This window comes from Bos indicus, chromosome 2 (assembly GCF_029378745.1).
Source record: "Bos indicus isolate NIAB-ARS_2022 breed Sahiwal x Tharparkar chromosome 2, NIAB-ARS_B.indTharparkar_mat_pri_1.0, whole genome shotgun sequence".
NCBI lineage: Eukaryota > Metazoa > Chordata > Mammalia > Artiodactyla > Bovidae > Bos > Bos indicus.
The window spans coordinates 1,266,090-1,285,453 of NC_091761.1; the positions used below are offsets into that span (position 1 = coordinate 1,266,090).

At 43.1% G+C, this 19,364-nt stretch overlaps 1 protein-coding gene and 1 long non-coding RNA gene across 4 annotated transcripts; one reads left to right on the forward strand and one right to left on the reverse strand.

Annotated features, from left to right (window-relative positions):
- Positions 1–385: 385 nt before the first annotated feature.
- Positions 386–19,057, forward strand: PTPN18 (protein tyrosine phosphatase non-receptor type 18). 3 transcript variants are annotated; one of them, XM_070801456.1, is made up of 15 exons: positions 386–543; positions 2,993–3,101; positions 3,368–3,444; positions 3,524–3,619; positions 3,732–3,770; positions 14,911–14,979; positions 15,695–15,757; positions 15,974–16,116; positions 16,524–16,590; positions 16,669–16,746; positions 16,841–16,930; positions 17,184–17,272; positions 17,947–18,155; positions 18,574–18,648; positions 18,862–19,057. In XM_070801456.1, the coding sequence occupies exons 1-15, from the start codon at positions 451–453 to the stop codon at positions 18,927–18,929; spliced, it is 1,365 nt and encodes a 454-aa protein (XP_070657557.1). In that variant the 5' UTR covers positions 386–450; the 3' UTR covers positions 18,930–19,057. The 3 variants fall into 3 exon arrangements, with proteins under 3 accessions (XP_070657557.1, XP_070657559.1, XP_070657564.1); XM_070801458.1 differs by lacking the exons at positions 386–543; positions 2,993–3,101 and adding an exon at positions 3,164–3,280 and having other exon boundaries at positions 3,531–3,619; XM_070801463.1 differs by lacking the exons at positions 386–543; positions 2,993–3,101 and adding an exon at positions 3,256–3,280.
- On the reverse strand, positions 16,266–17,872 carry LOC139186557 (uncharacterized). The gene is made up of 3 exons (XR_011570182.1): positions 17,719–17,872; positions 17,342–17,421; positions 16,266–16,728 (listed from the first exon to the last, which is right to left on the reverse strand). It is a non-coding gene; the product is annotated as an uncharacterized lncRNA (long non-coding RNA).
- Positions 19,058–19,364: the final 307 nt, after the last annotated feature.

Sequence of the window (19,364 nt, forward strand, 5' to 3'; positions counted from 1 at the left end):
GATCTAGGCAGCCGTCTTTACTCACAGCTGACACGCCAGCCTGGTTGGGATCCGGACACAGCCCAGAAGACCGGGCCCTGGAAGCCGGGCGAGGGCGTGCAGCCATCCGCCATGCCAGGGCGTGGACCCCGGGCCCAAGCTAGAGGCGGTGTCCAGAGGACCACAGGGACTCAGCCAGCCCTCGCGGAGACAAAAAAATTGAAGCGCCGGCGCAGTTTTCTAGCCCCAGGCGCAGCCAGGAGGACCTAGCGCCCCCAGTCAAGGAGCCTGTGGGCGGGGCTGGGGCGGGCTCTGAGTGTCATTGGCCGAGGGGCGCGCCCTGTCTGCCGCTGCGCACCCCCATTGGCCGGCGAGATCTGAGGCGGGGCCTCGGCTGCCTTCAGCGGAGTCTACCCCAACGGAGAGCGCGGAGCGCCACAGGTGGACTGCACCTCACTCCTAGTCGGCGCAATGAGCCGCAGTTTGGATGCGGCGCGGAGCTTCTTGGAGCAGCTGGAGGCACTGGGCGGCAGGCATGGGGTGGTCTTCGCCGGCGAGTTCAGTGTGAGTGGGCGAGTGTGGACTGCCGAGCTCCTGCTCCTCGCCCTGGACAGTCCGGACCTCCGTCTGTTCTTCTGTGCACCCTGCTGCACTTTGCTTCTCTTTCGGCGTCCAGGGTCGTCTTCTCACTTCAAGATCTGTTTTTCTCTCCCCAGCACCTCTCTCTGTCGCACTCTCTCCCTGCCTGTCTTCACCCTCTGCCTGCAGATACCCAGAGGGCGAAGTCCACGGCCGGCCCAGGCGGGGCCGCACACGCCCTCGGGTCCCTGCGCCCTAGCTGCGCTCCCTGTATCGTCGGGTTGCTGAGCGGAGAAGGCGGGCGCTTGCGCGATGCCCGGCCTCTCCAAGCGACCCGGTGGTCACTGTCCCTACTGTGGTCCTAGGGAGGAAGGGGCTGGGAAAAGAGGAACCAAGAGGCCCCGCTGCGGTGAGGATATGGTCGCCAGTTCTTACAGACGATGTGGCCTGAGGCGCTTTATCCGGTCTCTCTGGCCTCTGTTTCTCCTAGGGTGAAATGTAACGAAACTGACCTGAGGATTAAAATAGCCAGTGTGGGTAAAGCGCGCTTAGCACATCTTGAGCGCTTACTTTATAGGTGCATTTGTCACTAGTTATAAATAATCCTAAACTTTACAGTGGGGTAGTGCAAGCCATATGTAAGGAGTGCTAATGCAGCAGCGTCGTAGGTATCGCACTGTACAAGTACTGAGATATTTTAAATATAATAGCATAGAAACGTGTTAGAATCATATATGGTGACATCTTAAATTTAGAAATGTCTGATAAATATATGTAATAAATGACTATATAATCATTAAGTACAATAGAAATAGAGAACAGATTTATGAAATGTATTAATAAATATGAAATATATAGTGTATATGTATAAATATGGTCATAAGCTATAATTGACACATTAATTTCATAGAACAGTAGAATAAACATAATTATAAAATGAGCAGTTATTCAAGTTTCTAAGAAACAATGTAATAGATAAAAGTATAAATCTGTTTATACAAATATAAAATAAATATTTATATAAGAAATGTGTAATAAATGCAGAATATATAATTTATTCAATATGAAAATGTGCATAATAAAGTAAAAATATAATTCCCAGGTAGTACATGACATCATGTCCATCCAGGTCTGGGTCCAGTCTGGGACAGTGAGCAGTGCTCAGGATCCCTATGCAGAAGCTGGGTGGTGAGCAGTGCCAGTTGCTGGAAGCCAGCCTCCTGAAATCTCCTGCACTCACAGGAGTCTTCCAAGGCCTCTCTGGACGTTGGTTTCCTCATCTACATAGTAGAAATATCCAGGAGAAGGAAATGGCAACCCACTCCAGTGTTCTTGCCTGGAGAATCCCAGGGATGGGGGAGCCTGGTGGGCTGCCATCCATGGGGTCGCACAGAGTCGGACACGACTGAAGCGACTTAGCAGCAGCAGCAGTCTCAATCTGTCTCTATCTCTAAGTAACTTTTAGAGGTAATCCATTTAGGATTACTTAGGCTAATCCACCTGGCTGGGTCTCAGTTTTACATTCTTAAAAATAAGGAGAGAGGCCAGGTATTCTCTGATATCCCCTACAGCTTTGAGATTTTTATAATCTCTCCAAATAGATTGTAAAATGCTTTGTTATGTGATGACTTCTTTTTTAATCTACTACTTTATGTATTGTTATGTTCACAAGAGCTCTTGAATAAATGAGTCTCTGCAAAAAAAAAAAAAAAATATATATATATATATATATATATCCATAGTGGTACCCACTGCAGAAATGTGTCCATGAAAACTTAAATGACCTACCTGATGGGTGTAAGAACGCTTAGAATGGTGGCTTGCACTCATGGTGGCTTGGTAGGTGTTATTTATTATTGTCATGATTATGAATACCTGGTGATGATGGCAATTCTATTCACTGATCATAATAATCTAACAGTATTAAAGCACCTAATAGTACATTTAATTCATATACATTGTATATTATCCTCTTGTGTATCATGTTTGTTATATTAAGTACATAATATATTACAATTATTGTTCACAATAAGATGTAAATACACACTGAGGGTGCGAGGACAGATGCTCAGAGGTCTGAGTTCAACACTCACTCACCCACTTCCTGGGTGGCACTTTCAGAAAGTCATTGACACATGTGGTGCCTCAGCTTTCTTACCTGCACAACGGGGAGTCAATAATACCCACTTCAGTGGCACCTTGCAGATAGTTCAATGCCCTTACACAGGGCTTAGCCTAGAGAGGGCACTCTGAATGGCTACTGTTATTGAATCAATATAATTAGTAGGCTTTACACTATCTGGACGCAACACTCACCTTTCATAGGCCACGTGCCGCATATCCCTGTGAGAGCCTCAGTGTCCCAGGCGTCTGATCTGGCTCCTCTCTTACTCTCTCTTCCCACCCCCGGGTCTTCTTGCGGTCTTCCCACCAGGACATCCGGGCCCGCTCAGCCGCCTGGAAGACGGAAAGTGTGCGCTCAACGGAGGCTGGCAGTCGCCCCGAGAACGTGAGGAAGAACCGTTACAAGGATGTGCTGCCTTGTAAGTCGGGGGTGGGGGTGGGGCCTCCGGAGGAGTCGGTGCCCCGACCCTGTGGGATCCAGGTGCTAGCCAGGGTCCATGTGTCCTACTGGGATCCCAGAACTCTCCCTCCCAGAGCCTTGCTGTGGCTGCATTTCTCCCCAGCATCCCACCAGTGCACCTCAATGGGATGCCCCCAGGTGTGCCATCCCCTGCTGGCTTTCATCTGGGAGGCCATCAGGGCTGTCACCCACAAACTCCATGTTTCTCGCTTCTCCTGCTGGCAGACGATCAGACACGAGTGATCCTTTCCCTGCTCCAGGAAGAGGGACATGGCGACTACATCAATGGCAACTTCATCAGGGTCAGGCTGGGAGTCAGGAAAGGGGCAGAGGTGGTGGGGGTGACAGCGGAACCTCGATAGTGAACTTAGCCTTTACCAGGGTACAGATGGAAGCCAGGCCTACATCGCCACGCAAGGACCCCTGCCTCACACCTTGCTAGACTTCTGGCGCCTCATCTGGGAATTTGGGGTCAAGGTCAGCTTTGGGGTCAAGGTCAGGGGGAAGTGTGGGCAGTATTCTGGGTCCTCCCTTGGCGCTGATAACTGCACCCCCTAAACTGATTCTCCTCCCTTACCCCGATATCTAGGTCATCTTGATGGCCTGTCAGGAGATGGAGAATGGACGGGTAGGTGTGCTCAGCCTCTCGAGTGCATGTCCTTATGCAGGAGACAGGAGAAACTCACTAGCTCTCCCCTGATCCCATGACTCAAGGGACCAGTTCTTGGAGTGACCCCCACTGTAGCTCTGCCAAGCCCACTGTTACTGGCTTTAATTTTTTTTATGATCTTTTTCCTTTTATTCGTGGGGCTCATCCTTGCAATGTTGGCAACCCTCTCCTGCTGGTCTTCCTGCCCGATAGACCATAAGGCCCTATAACTGTGGCTTCCCCAGTACAACTCTGATGTCTTTCCCCATCTTTCTCCCACTTATTCACTATGCTCCAACCACTGGGGCCTTTGTTCTGCCTCAGATCCTATGCTTTGTCTGTTCCCTCTGCCTGGGACATTTTTCCCCTTGGGCTGCTGCATCACCACCTTCAGGTCTTGGGTCAAATGCTCCTTCCTCAATGAGATCTTCCTGGACCTCACCCCACTTGAAACTCCCACTCGCCTTCCCTGGTCGTACTTTCATTTTTCTTCATAGTTCTTACCAACTTCTGAATGAAATATAAGATAATCTACAAATGCATTATGTATATTATTTATTCTGTCTCCCTGAGTAAAAGCAAAGTTCCAGGGAAGCAGGGATCTTTGTTTTTCCCATAAGCATAAATTAGTTACTCAATAAATGTATATCAGCACTGAAGGCACATGGTTTCTGCATCCTGGCTGGCTGGGATAGCTGGCTGATCATGGAGTCTAGGCAGTCTGTAGTGATGTACATTTTTCATCCCTAATTTTGATAGTTGTGATACCTTCTCTCCTGGCTATTTGGTCTGGTGAGAATAAAGAATCAAACTTTTAACTGTTGTACTAAATCTGTCCTGCTGCCTGTTTTTGTAAATAAAAATGTATTAGAACATAGTCATGCTCATTGATTTACATAGTGTATACATGCCACAATTGTTAAGTTCAGTAGTTGGAAGTTAAGTAGACTGTATAGCTCACAAAGTCTAAAAGATTTATTATCTGGCCATTTATAGAAAGTTAGCCAATCTCTGGGCTAGAGGATTATTAGTTTTATTTTTTCAAAGAAGATGCTTTGAATTTTATTCATTTTCTCTATTTTTAAATTATTACTTCATTAATTTCTTTTATCTTTATCATTTCCTTTCTTCTGGTTTAGGTTTAACTTGCTTTTTTCTAGTTCTTTAAGCTTAGATAATAGATTTGTGATTTTTATCATGTGTAAGTAATGTCATTCATTTTTCTCCACACACTGCTCTAGCTACATTTCATAAACTATGTTGTCTTTTTTTTCCAGTTAATTCAACATGTGTTCTAGTTGCCCTTGTGATTTCTTCTTTGACATGGTATTTGACCATGGCTGTGCTTAATTTCCAAATATTGGGGACTTTTCCATATATCTTCCTGTTATTAAATTTCAGTTCCATTGTGGTCAAAGAACAATTTTATATTATTCCAGATGTATTGAAACTTGTTTTGTGGTCATGAATACGATTTATCTTGGTAAATGTTTTGTGTGCACTTGAAAAGAGTGTGTATTCAGCTTGGTTGAGTATTCTATAAATATCAGGTCAAATTGATTGTGTCTTTTTGAAAGATACTTTAATCTTTTATATCTTTATTGTATATTATATATCTTTACTGATTTCTTTTCTCTAAATGTTCTGTCAGTTCCCAACAGGAATGCTGAAACCTTCAACTGTTTTATAACTATCAATTAGTACAAGCTTGTCAATAGTATTACTCAAATTGTATTATTCATATTTTTTTGTCTCAGTTCAGTACAGTCACTCAGTCATGTCCAACTCTTTGCAACCGCATGAACTGCAGCACGCCAGGCCTCCCTGTCCATCACCAACTCCCGGAGTTTACCCAAACTCATGTCCATTGAGTCGGTGATGCCATCCAACCATCTCATCCTCTGTTGTTACCTTCTCTTCCTGCATTCCATCTTTCCCAACATCAGGGTCTTTTCAAATGAGTCATCTCTTCACATCAGGTGGCCAAAGTATTAGAGTTTCAGCTTCAACATCAGTCCTTCCAATGGACATTCAGGACTGATTTTCTTTAGGATGGAGTGGTTGGATCTCCTTGCAGTCCAAGGGACTCTCAAGAGTCTTCTCCAACACCACAGTTCAAAAGCATCAATTCTTCGGTGCTCAGCTTTCTTATAGTCCAACTCTCACATCCATACATGACTACTGGAAAAACCATAGCCTTGACTAGACGGACCTTTGTTGACAAAGTAATGTCTCTGCTTTTTAATATGCTATCCAGGTTGGTCATAACTTTCCTTCTAAGGAGTAAGCGTCTTTTAATTTCATGGCTGCAATCACCATCTGCAGTGATTTTGGAGCCCCCCAAAATAAAGTCAGCCACTGTTTCCACTGTTTCCCCATCTATTTCCCATGAAGTGATGGGACCAGATGCCATGATCTTCGTTTTCTCAATGTTGAGCTTTAAGCCAACTTTTTCACTCTTCTCTTTCACGTTCATCAAGAGGCTCTTTAGTTCTTTTTCACTTTGTGCCATAAAGGTGGTGTCATCTGCATATCTGAGGTTATTGACATTTCTCCCGGCAATCTTGATTCCAGCTTGGGCTTCATCCAGCCAAGCGTTTCTCATGATGTACTCTGAATATAAGTTTAATAAGCAGGATGACAATCTACAGCCTTGACGTACACTTTTTCCTATTTGGAACCAGTCTGTTGTTCCATATCCAGTTCTAACTGTTGCTTCCTGACCTGCATACAGGTTTCTCAAGAGGCAGGTCAGGTGGTCTGGTATTCCCATCTCTTTCAGAATTTTCTCAGTTTATTGTGAAACACAGTCAAAGACTTGGCATAGTCAATAAAGCAGAAATAGATGTTTTTTTTGTCTACTTGTCCCATTATTTGCTGAAAGAGGAGTATTGAGATTTCTAACTGTAATTTTTCATTTATCTATTTTTTCTTTCAGTTCTGTCAGTTTTGGCTTAAGTTACTTTAAAACTATAATTGAGTGCTTATACAGTCAGGATTATGTCTCCTGATGAATCAAGCCTGTTTTCAATATGTAATGTCTCTTTTATGACCCTTTCTCTGAAGTGTACTTTGGTATTAATATAGCCATTTAAACTTCCTTAGATTAGAGTGTGCGTGATTATCTTTCTTATTCTTTTACTTTTTAAAATCTGTGTTCAATTTCATTTTATTTTTTTCCATACCACGAGGCTTGAGGGATCTTAGTTCTCTAACCAGGGATTGAACCTGTGCCCCCTGCAATGAAGCATGGAGTCCTAACCCTTGGACCATCAGGGAATTCCTCATTTTTATTTTTAAATTGTTTCTTATAGCTGTCATATTGTGGACACTTACTTTTTAAATCCAATCTGACAATCTCTGCCTTTAATTGGCATAGTATCTAATGTGTTGGGCTTCCCTGGTGGCTCAGACGGTTAAGAATGTCTGTAATGCAGGAGACCTGGGTTTGATCTGTGAATGGGGAAGATCCCTTGGAAAAAGGGAATGGCTACCCACTCTAGTATTCTTGCCTGGAGAATCCCATGGACAGAGGAGCCTGGCAGGCTACAGTCCGTGGGGTCGCAAAGAGTCGGACATGACTGAGCGGCTAACAGTGTGTTGGGGGATTCCCTGGTGGCTCACCAGTAAAGAATACACCTGCAATGCAGGAGTTTGATCCCTGGGTTGGGTAGGTCCCTGGAGAAGGAAATGGTAACCCTCTCCATTATTCTTGCCTGGAAAATCTCATGGACAGAGGAGCCTGACAGGTTACAGTCTATGGGGCCTCAAGAGTTGGACAAGACTTAGTGACTAAACCACCACCACCTTTAATATGTCAGTGATGAGTATAAATCTATGATTTTGCTATTTGTTTTCTATTTGTTCCATCTGTTCTTGTTCCTTTTTTCTTTTCTGTCTTTTTTACTTAGAATTTTTATGACTCCATTTCATAGTCATTATTACCTTATTAGTTTTACCTCTGTATTATGTGCTTGTGTGTTTAGTGAAATGTGTACTTATTACAGTCTGTGTTCAAATATTATTATTATACCATTTCAGGTAAAATGTGAGAACTTTACAACAGCATATTTCAATTTTCTCTTTCTATGCTTCAGCCTATTGTTGCCACAGGTTTAGTTCTAAATTTAAAATATACTACACAACATACTGCTATTATTTTCATATAGATTAAAAAAAACTTTATTGAGATATAATTCATCCATCTAAAGTGTGCAATTCAGTTGTTTTTAGTATATTCCTGAGTTATACAACCATCACCACAATAAATTTTAGAATATTTTCATCACCCCATAAAGAAACCCTATATCCATTAGCAGTCATACTCCATTTCCTACCAAACTCCATCCTAAGCAACTACTAATCTATCTGCACTATTAGATTTGCCCACTCCGGACTTTTCATATAACTGCAATCATATGACACGTTATCTTTGGTGAGTGGCTTCAAACACTGGGTAGTGTTTTTAAGATTCATGCATAGTGTAGCATGTGTTGACTGAGCCACCAGGGAAGCCCATGTCAATACTTCAGTCCTTCTTGTTGCTGGATAACATTCCGTTTTATATTTCCATGGCTCAGTTGGTAAAGGATCCACCTGCAAAGGGTCTGATCTCTGGGTTGGGAAGATCCCCTAGAAGAGGGCATGGAAACCCACTCCAGTATTCTTGCCTGGAGACTCTGCATGGACAGAAGATCTGCCAGGCTGCAGTCCACGGGGCTACAAAGAGTTGGACATGACTGAGTGACTAAGCGCACATAGCACAATCACTTTATAAAATTTGAGCTATTTCCATTTTTTGGTGATTGTGTCTTTCTTTTTTCAGTTGGGGTAAAATATACATAACATAAATTTTGCCATTTTAATGATTTCAAATGTACAATTTAGAAACATTAAGTACATTCACAATGTTTCAAACCATTATCAATATTCAATTCCAAAACTTGTTCATCATCCAAAACAGAAACTCTATCCATTTAATAACTACTTCCCCTTTACTCTTCCTGTAGCTCTTGGTAGCCTTTATTTTACTTTCTGGCTTTATTAATTTGCCTATTCTAGGTACCTCATATCAGTGGAATCATATACCTGTCCTTTTGTGTCTGACTTATTTCATTTATCATGTTTTCAAGGCTCATCCATGTTGCAGAGTGTATCAAAATTTCATTCTCTTTAAGGCTGAATAACATTTTGTTTTATATTTGTATCACATTTTGTTTATCCATTGATTTGTTGATGGACATTTGGGTTGTTTCTAACTTTTGGTTATTGTGATAATGCTGCTATAAATATTAATATATAAGTATCTGTTTTGAGTCCTTGTTTTCAATTTTTTTGGGTAGTAGTATTAATTACTGGATCATGTGGCAATGCTGTGTTTAATGTTTTTGTTTTGTTTTCCACAGTGGCTGCACCACTTTATATTCTCACCAACAATGCACAGGGTTTCATTAACACTCACCAAGATATATGTTACTTTTTGTTTTTGTTTTTAGCCATCCTAATGGGTGGGAAGTGGTGTCTCATGGTTGTGGTTTGCATTTGCCTAATGATGTGGATTTACCAAATATCTTTTCATGTGCTTATTTTTCCATTTGTATGTCTTCTTTGGACAAGTATTTGTTTAGGTTCATTACCATTTTTTAATTGGATTATTTGTCTTTTTATTATTGGAGAATTCTTCTGAATACAAGTCCCTTATCAGTATATGATTTACAAATATTTGTCTCATTGTGTGAGTGTCTTTTCATTTTCTTTACATTGTCCTTTGAAGCACAAACCTTTGATAAGTTTGAAGACTTCCCATCCATTGTTTTGATGTACTTTTGGTGCTGTTTCTAACAAGTCATTGTCTAACCAGAGGTCAAAAAGATTTACTCCTATGTTTTCTTCTAAGTGTTTTATGCTTAGGTCTCAGACTCATTTTCAGTTAATTTTTGTATATGGTGTAAGATAGGGGATCCAAATTCATTGTTTATAGATATCCAGTTGTTCCAGTACTACTTGTTAAAAAGACTGCTCTTGCAGTCTTTTCCTTTGTTGAAAATCAGTTGACCAACCGTACATGTAAAGGTTTATTTCTGGACTGTCAATTCTATTCCATTGATTGTAGTACTATGCCAGTACTACAACATATTGTAGATCTGTAGTTAAGTGTTGAAATCAAGAAGTGTGAGTCTTCCAAATTTGTTTTATTTTCAAGATTGTTTTGTCTATTCTTGGTCACTTGCTGTGCAGAAAAGAGTTAACGTAGCAAGCCTAAGTGCTTATGCTTAGAAAGGCCTTCCTGCAAGGTTGGCTCTTAACTGGAAATTCGATTTCCAATAAGAGTGGCCCACTTTGCCTAAAGTATTTATATAAGCCATGTGTCTAAGTGACAGTAGGTTTATATGACACCTGCGTTCCTTCTGGAGTCTGAAGTTTTGGCCCACGCTAGTCAGAGGTGCCTACATACCACAGAGTCCCCCAGTAAAAACCTTGGGCACTGAATTCCTAAGGAGCTTCCCTGTGGACATTTCACACGTGTGGCCACAACTCACAGCTGGAGGAGTTAAGCGCATCCTAAGTGACTCTACTGGGTGAAGACCCTTGGAAGCTGGCACCTTGTTTTCTGCAGACTTCACCCTGTGCGCCTTTTCCCTTTGCCAATTTATTCTGTAGCCTTTCATTGTGATAAATTGTAGCCATGAATACAACTCTGCACAGAGTCCTGTGAGTCCTCCTATTGAATCATCAAACCTGAGGGCAGCCTTGGGTATCCACAACACATTTATTAATGTTAACATATTAATTTTAAGATCAGCTTGCCAATATCGTCAAAAAGCCTAGAATTTTGATAAGGATTGCACTGAATCTATCAATTCAGGGTAGATATTGCAAACAACAGTTTTCTTTACATGAAAATACAATTGATTTTTCTGTATTGATTTTGTATTCTGAACCTTGCTGAATTCACTTTTGAGCTCTAATATAGTGTGTGTGTGTATCTTCAGGTTTTTTTTTTTATATATGATTTCTATAGAGCTTTCCCAGTGGCTAGAATCTGCCTGCAATGTAGAAGACCCAGGTTCGATTCCTGGGTCAGAAAGATCCCCTGGAGAAGGGAATGGCTACCTGCTCCAGTATTCTTGTCTGGAAAAATCTGTGGACAGAGGAGTCTGGAGGGCTACGTTCGATGGGGTCACAAAGAGTCAGACGTGACTGAGTGATTAACACTTTATCTAATATCACTTTTATATATAACATCATGCTGTCTGCAATTTGAGATAGTTTTGTCTCTTCCAATCTGGGTAACTTCCCTTTCTTTCTTCTACCTTCCCATCTTTTTTCTTTCCTGTCCTTTTCTTTCTTCCTCCCTCCCACCTCCTCTCCTTTCTTTGCTTCATTTCTTTTTTCCTAACTGCACTGGTTACAACTTCCAATACAAAATTGTTCAGAAGTAAAAAAAAAAAAAATCAATCAATCAATCAAATTACAGTAAAAAAAAAAAAAAAAGCAGAAAGTGCAAACATCTTTGTCTTGTTCTTGATCTTAAGCACAAACTATTCAGTCTTTCAACATTAAGTGTTAAGTTACCTGTAGGGTTTTTTTTAGATACTTATTGTAGGTTTTGCTTTTTAATTTTAAATGAGGAATTTCTTTTCTATGTCTAGTGCCTTTCATGTTTTTATTATATATGAAAAGGTACTGGATTTTGTTCATTTTTCTGCATCTATTGAGATGATCATGTGTTTCTGTTTTACTTTGTTATTATGGTATATGACATTGATTGACTTTCATATCTTGAACCAATCTTGTATGCTGTGTATAATCTTTTGTTAACGATTCTTCTGTCTTTATTCTTGAGATGTTGAATAGTTTTCTTGTGATATCTGTCTGGTTTTGATACCAGAGTAATACTGATCTCATAAAACATTCCTTCGTCACATTTTTGGAAAAATTTGTGAAGGATTGCTATTCCTTCTTTTTGGGTACAATTCACTAGATTATCTTTTAAAGATGTTAAAAATGAGAATACATATTTACCTTTTTCTTTATTTTTCATCCCTTTGTGTAGGTCATTATCCCACCTGATATCATGTTTCTTTTGTATAGAAAGCTTACTTTTTTTTGTTAAAGAAGAAATCAGAATTTTATTTATTTTGGCCTCACCATGCAGCATGTGGGATATTAGTTCCCAACCAGGGATCAAACCCATACTCCCTTCCGTGGAAGTGCAGAGTCTTAACCACTGGACCACTAGGGAAGTTCCTGAAAAGTTACTTTAATATTTCTCATAGTGCAGTTTTGCTTATGATAAAGTCTTTCAGCTTTTGTCTGCATTTTTAATTTTAGCATTTTTAGGGCATAACACCATTGACCTCTGGCTTGCAAGCTTCTGACAAAATTCTGCTGTCATTCTTATTTCTCAAATTTAAACTCTTTTTGTGTATGATGGTTTTAAGATTTTTTTTATTATGATTTTTTAGCAATTTGATCATGATTAACTTGGTGTTAATAATCCTTGGATTATTCTCTTTATGGTTCATTGACCTTTCTGGGTTTGTGGGTTCATAGTTTCATGAAATTTGGAAGAATTTCCAGCTATTATTTCTTCAAAAATAGTTTCCATTTTCCCCTCTCCTCTCCTTCTGAACTCCAGGTACACATACATTAGGCCACTTGATATATCTCCACAGATATCTGATTCTGTTAGTTTTTTTCCTCCACTTTTTCTCTCTCTTTTTCACTTTTAATAGTTTCTATTGCTATGCCTTTGCGTTCACTGATCTTCTGGTATCTAATCTGCTATTAAAAAAAATTATTTATTTGGCTATGCCAGATCTTACCTGGGGCACTCAGGATCTTCAGGTGGGTCTAGTACCCTGATCCAGGCCCCCTGTGTTGGGAGATAGAGTTTTAGTCACTGGACCACCAGGGAAGCCCCTACTCTGTGATTAGACAGTGAGTTTTTTTTTTCATATTCTTTTCCATTATGGTTTATCACAGGATACTGAATATAGTTCCCTGTGCTATATAGTAGGACCTTGTTTATCCATTCTATATATAATAGTTTACGTTTGCTAATCCCACATTCCCGATTGTTCCCTCCACACCCTCTTTTCCCCCAGTAACTACAAGTCTGTTCTCTGTGTTCGTGAGTCTGTTTCTCTTTTCTAGATAAGTTCATTTGTGTCAGATTTTAGATTTCACATATAAGTGATATCATATGGTATTTGTCTTTTCTTTCTGACTTACTTACTATGATAATCTCTATCATACTGAAATGGCATTATTTCATTCTTTTTTTATGGATGAATATATTGCGTCTTTGTGTATATATACGTACATCTCCTTTACCCATTCATCTGTCAATTGACATTTAGGTTGTTTCCATGTCTTGGCTATTGTGAGTACTACTGCTATGAACACAGTGTGCATGTATCTTTTCAGATAATAGTTTAGTCCAAATATATGCCCAGAAGTAGGATTTCTGGATCATATAGCAACTCTTTTTAGTTTTTAAAGAACCCCCATACTGTTTTCCATAGTGGCTGCACCAATTTACATTCCCACCAGCAATGTATGGGGGTTCTCTTTTCTCCACACCCTCATCAGCATTTGTTATTTGTAGACTTTTTACTGATGGCCATTCTGACTAGTGTGAGGTGGTACCTCATTGCAATTTTAATTTGTATTTCTCTAATAATTACCAATGTTGAACATCATTTCATGTACCTTAGATAGTGAATTTTTTATTCCATATATTTTATTTTTCCTTTCTAGAAGTTCCGTTTAGGTCTTTTTTATATCTTTTTTTTTTTTTTCCATCACATTCATGTTTTTCCTTTTCATCTTTGAACATATTTATAAAAGCTGTCTTAAAGTCTTTGTCTGCTTTTTTCCTCATCTGTATTGGGTCTTTTTCTATTGACTGACTTATCTCCTGGGTGTAGGTCATATTTTTTGCTTCTTTGTATGTCTAGTAAATTTTTATTGGATGCTTAATATTTTAAATATTACACTTGCTAAGTTGCTTGGGTCATGTCTGACTCTTTTTGATCCTATGGACTGTAGCCTGCCAGGCTCCTCTGTCCATGGGGATTCTCCAGGCAATACTGGAGTGGGTTGCCATTTCGTCCTCCAGGGGATCTTCCCAGGGATCAAACCCGCATCTCTTATGTATCCTGCATTGCCAGGTGGGTTATTTACCATTAGTGCCACATGGGAAGCCCAAATTTTACACAAGTATTGATAAATTTTAGATCTTGTTATTTTCCTTTAAAAAGGAACTTTTTAAAAAAAGTGTTGGAACTTTTTTGGGAAGGCAGTTTTTTTTGGATATTTGATCATTTTAAGGTTTATTTTTAAGCTTTTTAAGGGTACATCTAAAGAAGCCTTTATTCTAGAACTAAGTTCATTCTACTTACTAATGTGTGGTGTCTTGTTCCTTACTGAATGCCCTTTTTAATCAATCAGGTCTCCACTCTGGCTGGAGGAAATGTAAATTATTTCTGTTCCATTGTGAGCTCTAGGAAATGTTCATCTTATAGTTCTGTAGCTATTACGCTTTCATGGGAAGTTATTCTTTCCTAGCTTCATGGGGTTTCGTGTCATATGTGCCCAGATAATTATCAGCTAAAGACTCAAGGGGACCCCATGCAGACTTCTGGTGTTCTTTGCTTTTGTTTGCATAGTACTGTTTGTCTTGGTCTCCCTGAGCCAAGATTTCTGGTTTCTCAACTAGTGGGATCATCAGACCCTTCATGGTCTGCAGCCTGGTTACTGCCTCTAGGCAGTAACCTTGGGAACTCATAGGGTTTCACTCATGTGTTTCCCTTTGTTCAGTGATCACAGTCTTGCAAATGCATGTGGACCAGTGTCTGAAAATAGCAGCTCATACATTTTTTTCCAGGTTTGTAGTTGCTTACAGTAGGAGAATATTCTGGACTGTCTTCCTCCTGCACAGTCAGAAGCTCACATCTCCACTGAGTCTGTGTTTAATCTGATGAGATGCTGCTGTTCTCTGTGCTTCCACGAGCAAGCTGGGCTGTTCCAAGGGGTGGTACACATGTTAAAATGAACTCTGAGGCAGACTCCCCCTCTTCAGTCCCTGCCTGTTTCCCCTTGTCTTTTGCAGAAAAAGTGTGAGCGTTATTGGGCCCTACAACAGGAACCACTGCAGATTGGGCCTTTCTGCATCACTCTGGTGAGTTGGGGCAGAGGTGGGAACAGCACTTTATGAAGTCTTGGATTTTGTCTTTCACAGAAGATTCTGAGTGGAAAGCTTTTGGGCTGGGCTTGAAAGAATGAACAATTTCCCCACAGTCCCCCTCACACTGCAGGGAGTTCTCTGGTATTAGCATGCAAATAGTCAGAACTCATTATACACTGATTTTGCATTTTAACTACTATCATGGTTATCTCTGTAAATATAAATGTACCTGATTAGGTTCTTAAAATTCTTATTTCCCTTACCATTTCAGAAGAACTCAGAAAAATCTCTCATAGGTTATAAAAACAATTGGTACTGATAAATACAAGCAAACTAACAAAAGACATTTCTTTCTTTCACTGTAAATGAGCTTGTTGGAACTAGCTCATAATTTCTCTTTCTCCCTTATGTAAAATGTTTCCTTCACAGAAGTCATGGGGGATATTTGGACTAAATGAATTTTTAGAAATAGGTGTTTCTTTTTTTTTTGGTGGGGGGAGGACTCGGTTGCACGACTTACAGGATCTCAGTTCCCTGACCAGGCACTGAACCAGGCCATGGCAGAAAAAGCCCAGAATCCTAACCGCTAGGCCACCAGTGAACTACTTTTTTAAAATTTTTAATCAGAAATGCTGTTTCCTGAAAATGTATCTTTTGGCACCTGTGATCTTTTTTCTCTGCCCTCTTCCCACATGCCCCATATCCACAGACAAGGGAGATGTGGCTGAATCCAGACATCAAACTCAGGATTCTGCAGGTCACCTTCCAGAAGGTACTGAAAGGGGAGGAGGAGACTTCCACATGGTGAGAGCTTCCTGTCTCTGCTTTCTTATCTGTAAAATGGGCATTAACAATAGTACCCTTCTGTTTAGTTATTATCTGTTTCATTTAAATGGAAGATGCGGAGAATAGGGCTGACATGAAATATTGCTCAATATATGGTTTTCTTTCTCTTTTTATTCTTTGCCTCTCATTTTCCATGTTTCAGGAATCCCGGTCAGTGTCCCAGCTGCAGTATATGTCCTGGCCAGACAGAGGGGTCCCCAGCAATCCTGACAATGTGCTTGCCATGGTTGAGAAAGCTCGGCACCTCCAGGGATCTGGTCCCAACCCCCTCTGTGTCCACTGCAGGTTTAATAAATGGGCTTTATGGGGATCTGGTGAGATAGAGGGGATGGTAGTTGGGGAGGGAGGCAGGGAAGAATAGTGCAGGACTTGGAGCCAGTCTTGCAGTTTCTCGAATGCCTACTTTAAGAAACCTGAGGCCACACTCGCTAAAGTTGCAACTGAAATTGTCAGTATTTATTGAGCACAGACTGTCTGCTGGGGAATAAGTACACAGCTGATGCTAAACAAATATCAGCAGTTAAAAAGTTTTTCCTTTCAAATTATAACCTGGGATACTGGGAACCAAAAAGTGCTGCAGGGGCCCCTCCATTAATTAAGCCCTTCACCACCTGCCCCCCACCCCAAATGTCCCCTTTAAAATGGGTTGCAGGAAGGCCCTGGTCGAGCTCATTCTGATTCTTACTTGTCAGTGCTGGCTGCGGGCGAACAGGTGTCCTGTGCACTGTGGATTATGTGAGACAGTTGCTTCTGACCCAGGTATGAAGAGGGCATTCTCGTGAAGTGTGCGTCCTGTGCCCACGAGGTCTTTCTCATGTGCCCATCTCTCTGCCCTAGATGATCCCACCTAACTTCAGCCTCTTCAGTGTGGTCCTCGAGATTCGGAAGCAGCGGCCTCTGGCCATACAGACAGAGGTGTGAGCAGGGTCTCCCTATTCCAAGGACACATCCCTTCTGCTCTTGTCTTCCCTTCTCAATGACCTGTCTTCCCCTCTACCCACCACCCCAGGAGCAGTACAGATTCCTGTACCACACAGTGTCTCAGATGTTTCTCTCAGCGATACAGAATGCCAGCCCTCATTACCAGAACCTCAAGGAGGTACCAAGGCCCCCTTCCAACCCTCAGAGACCAGGACCCAGAGGTCTGTGGCCACCACTATGGCAGCATCTAGCCCTTGGACTCCTTCCAGTAGCACGGACTGACTCTGATATCTACCTTTGTCATCCTCCTTGCTTCCTTATCAGAGTGTCTCCTCTTAAGCTGCCCCCACAGAGACCACAGTGATCTCCACTAGGAGTCTGGACAGTGTCCTCTGAAGCCTCATGCTCTTCCCCTCCTGTCTTTCCCCCAGAATTGTGTCCCACTCTACGATGACGCCCTCTCCCTCTGGACTTCGCAGAACCTGAATGCCATCGCCCGCCCATCCAGCGGAGTCCTTAGGTACGTAGCCCCACCCCCGGAGTCTTCCCTTTCCAGTTTCTTCTTCTTGGAGGCTAGCCCTTTCCTCACCTTTGAAACACTGGCGCCATCCTTGTCGTTCAGTTCACCAAATATCCACCAGCCCTTTCGTTGAACTGAGCTCTGGGAACCTTTTCGAAGATTATTCTTTAATACCAGAGGTGACACTGCCTCTGCCCCTACCCCTACATTCCGGTGTCAGTACTTTCCTCATTCCCCCCAAGTCATTAATTCAGCAGGTATTTCTTGATGCTGCCCAACTGTCAGGCCCCATATCTGGTGCGGCAACTTCAGCCCTTGGTCTGAGACCAGCTCTCCCATTTTGAGACCTTCCCTTCCTTCCCTTTAGATGTCACTTCCTCATTCATTTATTCAATACACAACTACACAGAAATGACCACTCCTCAATAACACCTCGCCCCATTCACCTGCCAGCTGGGCCCTTCCTTCCTTCATCCACCGAACCTGCTGGGCCCTAGGGACACAGAAACGAGACCCCCTTCTACGGAGACCAACCGCCTCCATCTCAGTGCTCTTTCACTGCGAGCCGCCTCGGGCGGGAAGGAAGCCCGTGGTTTGCTCGCCCAGCGAGCTGCCCCCTCCTTCCCCCGCCTAGGCGCTGCAGTTTCACTTCCTCCCCGCCCTCCCACCCGCAGAAGCATCTCGGTGCCCGGGCCTCCGGCCCTCTCCATGGCCGACACTTACGCGGTGGTACAGAAGCGTGCGGCCCCCGCGGGCACCGGGGCAGGCGCGGGCGCGCGGGCACGCGGCACGGAGGACACGCCACTCTACAGCCAGGTGACGCCGCGCGCCTGGCGGCACCAGGCGCTATCGGAGGACGCGCGCGGCGCGCAGCAGGGCCGCGGTAAGTCTAGGAGGCCGGGGGGCGGGGCTGGGTTGGATCTAACCCCACCTGTTCCTCCAGATCCTCCCTGGCTAGGTTCTGGAGAGCCTGGAGGCCGCGATGACCTCCCCTTCCCCCAGCTCGAGTCTGGCCGGGGCACGCCCTGGAGGGCTGAGGTTCGGGCTTCCCGGCCATGCCTCTAGGACTTTTGCCTGTCCTCAGGTCACGCCCGGAAGCGTCTCGGGCCACGCCGTGGTCTCTGGCCCCGCCGCAGTCTCTGACCTCGTCACCTGGTCTGGGCAGAGGGCTCCGTCTTGGTTACGCCCCTGGCCGCTGGGCCCGGACCCGCAGCCCCCAGCCCGCCGTCTTGGGCAGGGAGGATGCCAGAATTTGAAGGGCCGTCTGAGTTGACCTGTTCGGGGTGGTTTTCTGCCCGCAGTTCCTGTTGACGAAAGCCTGGCTGGGCCTGGCGCCTATGAGGACGTGGCGGATAGAGCTCAGACTGGTGGGCTAGGTAAGTCAGATAACTTCGGTTGCTGGGGCCGTTTGCAATTGCGACGGGGGTGAGGCGGAGGTGGTGGCAGGGGACTCACATCCTCAGAGCCCTGTGGACGTGGCTGCAGCAAACCGGGAGGGCCTGGAGGCCTGAGAATGATTTTCCACCTGTTGCCTTCCTATCCACACCTCAGCTTCTCTTATGAGCCTTATGGTGCCCTTCCTCTTCCAGGCTTTAACCTGCGCATTGGGAGGCCTAAAGGACCCCGAGATCCGCCTGCTGAATGGACCCGGGTGTGAGCGCTGCGCCCCTGCCTGTCTGTTGCTCCACATGGGTGCCTGGACTGCTGAGGGTCATGCTCTGCTTTATGAAGTGTTGGGGATGGGGGTGCTGGGCTGAATAAAAATAAACGTTTCTTAGCGTGGAAGATGTGGGGCTCTGCCTTAGTGATTATAGCATTCAAGGCACTGAAACCATGTCCAAGTCCCTGTGTCCTTATCTTTTGAAGTAAAATGCTGACTCAAGAGTTAATGATTTGGAAATGTGAAGATGTAGAAACAAAGCATAGTTGTTGAGCTAGGGAACTGGGACTGTAATTCTACCACATAGTAGAATCACTGAACTCCCAGTTTCCTGAAAGGGATAGATAAAGATCTGACACACACTCCTAAGTTATTTTTACAGGAAGCAGACCCCCACAAGATAAAAACTGCTGACAACAAGAACATAGACCC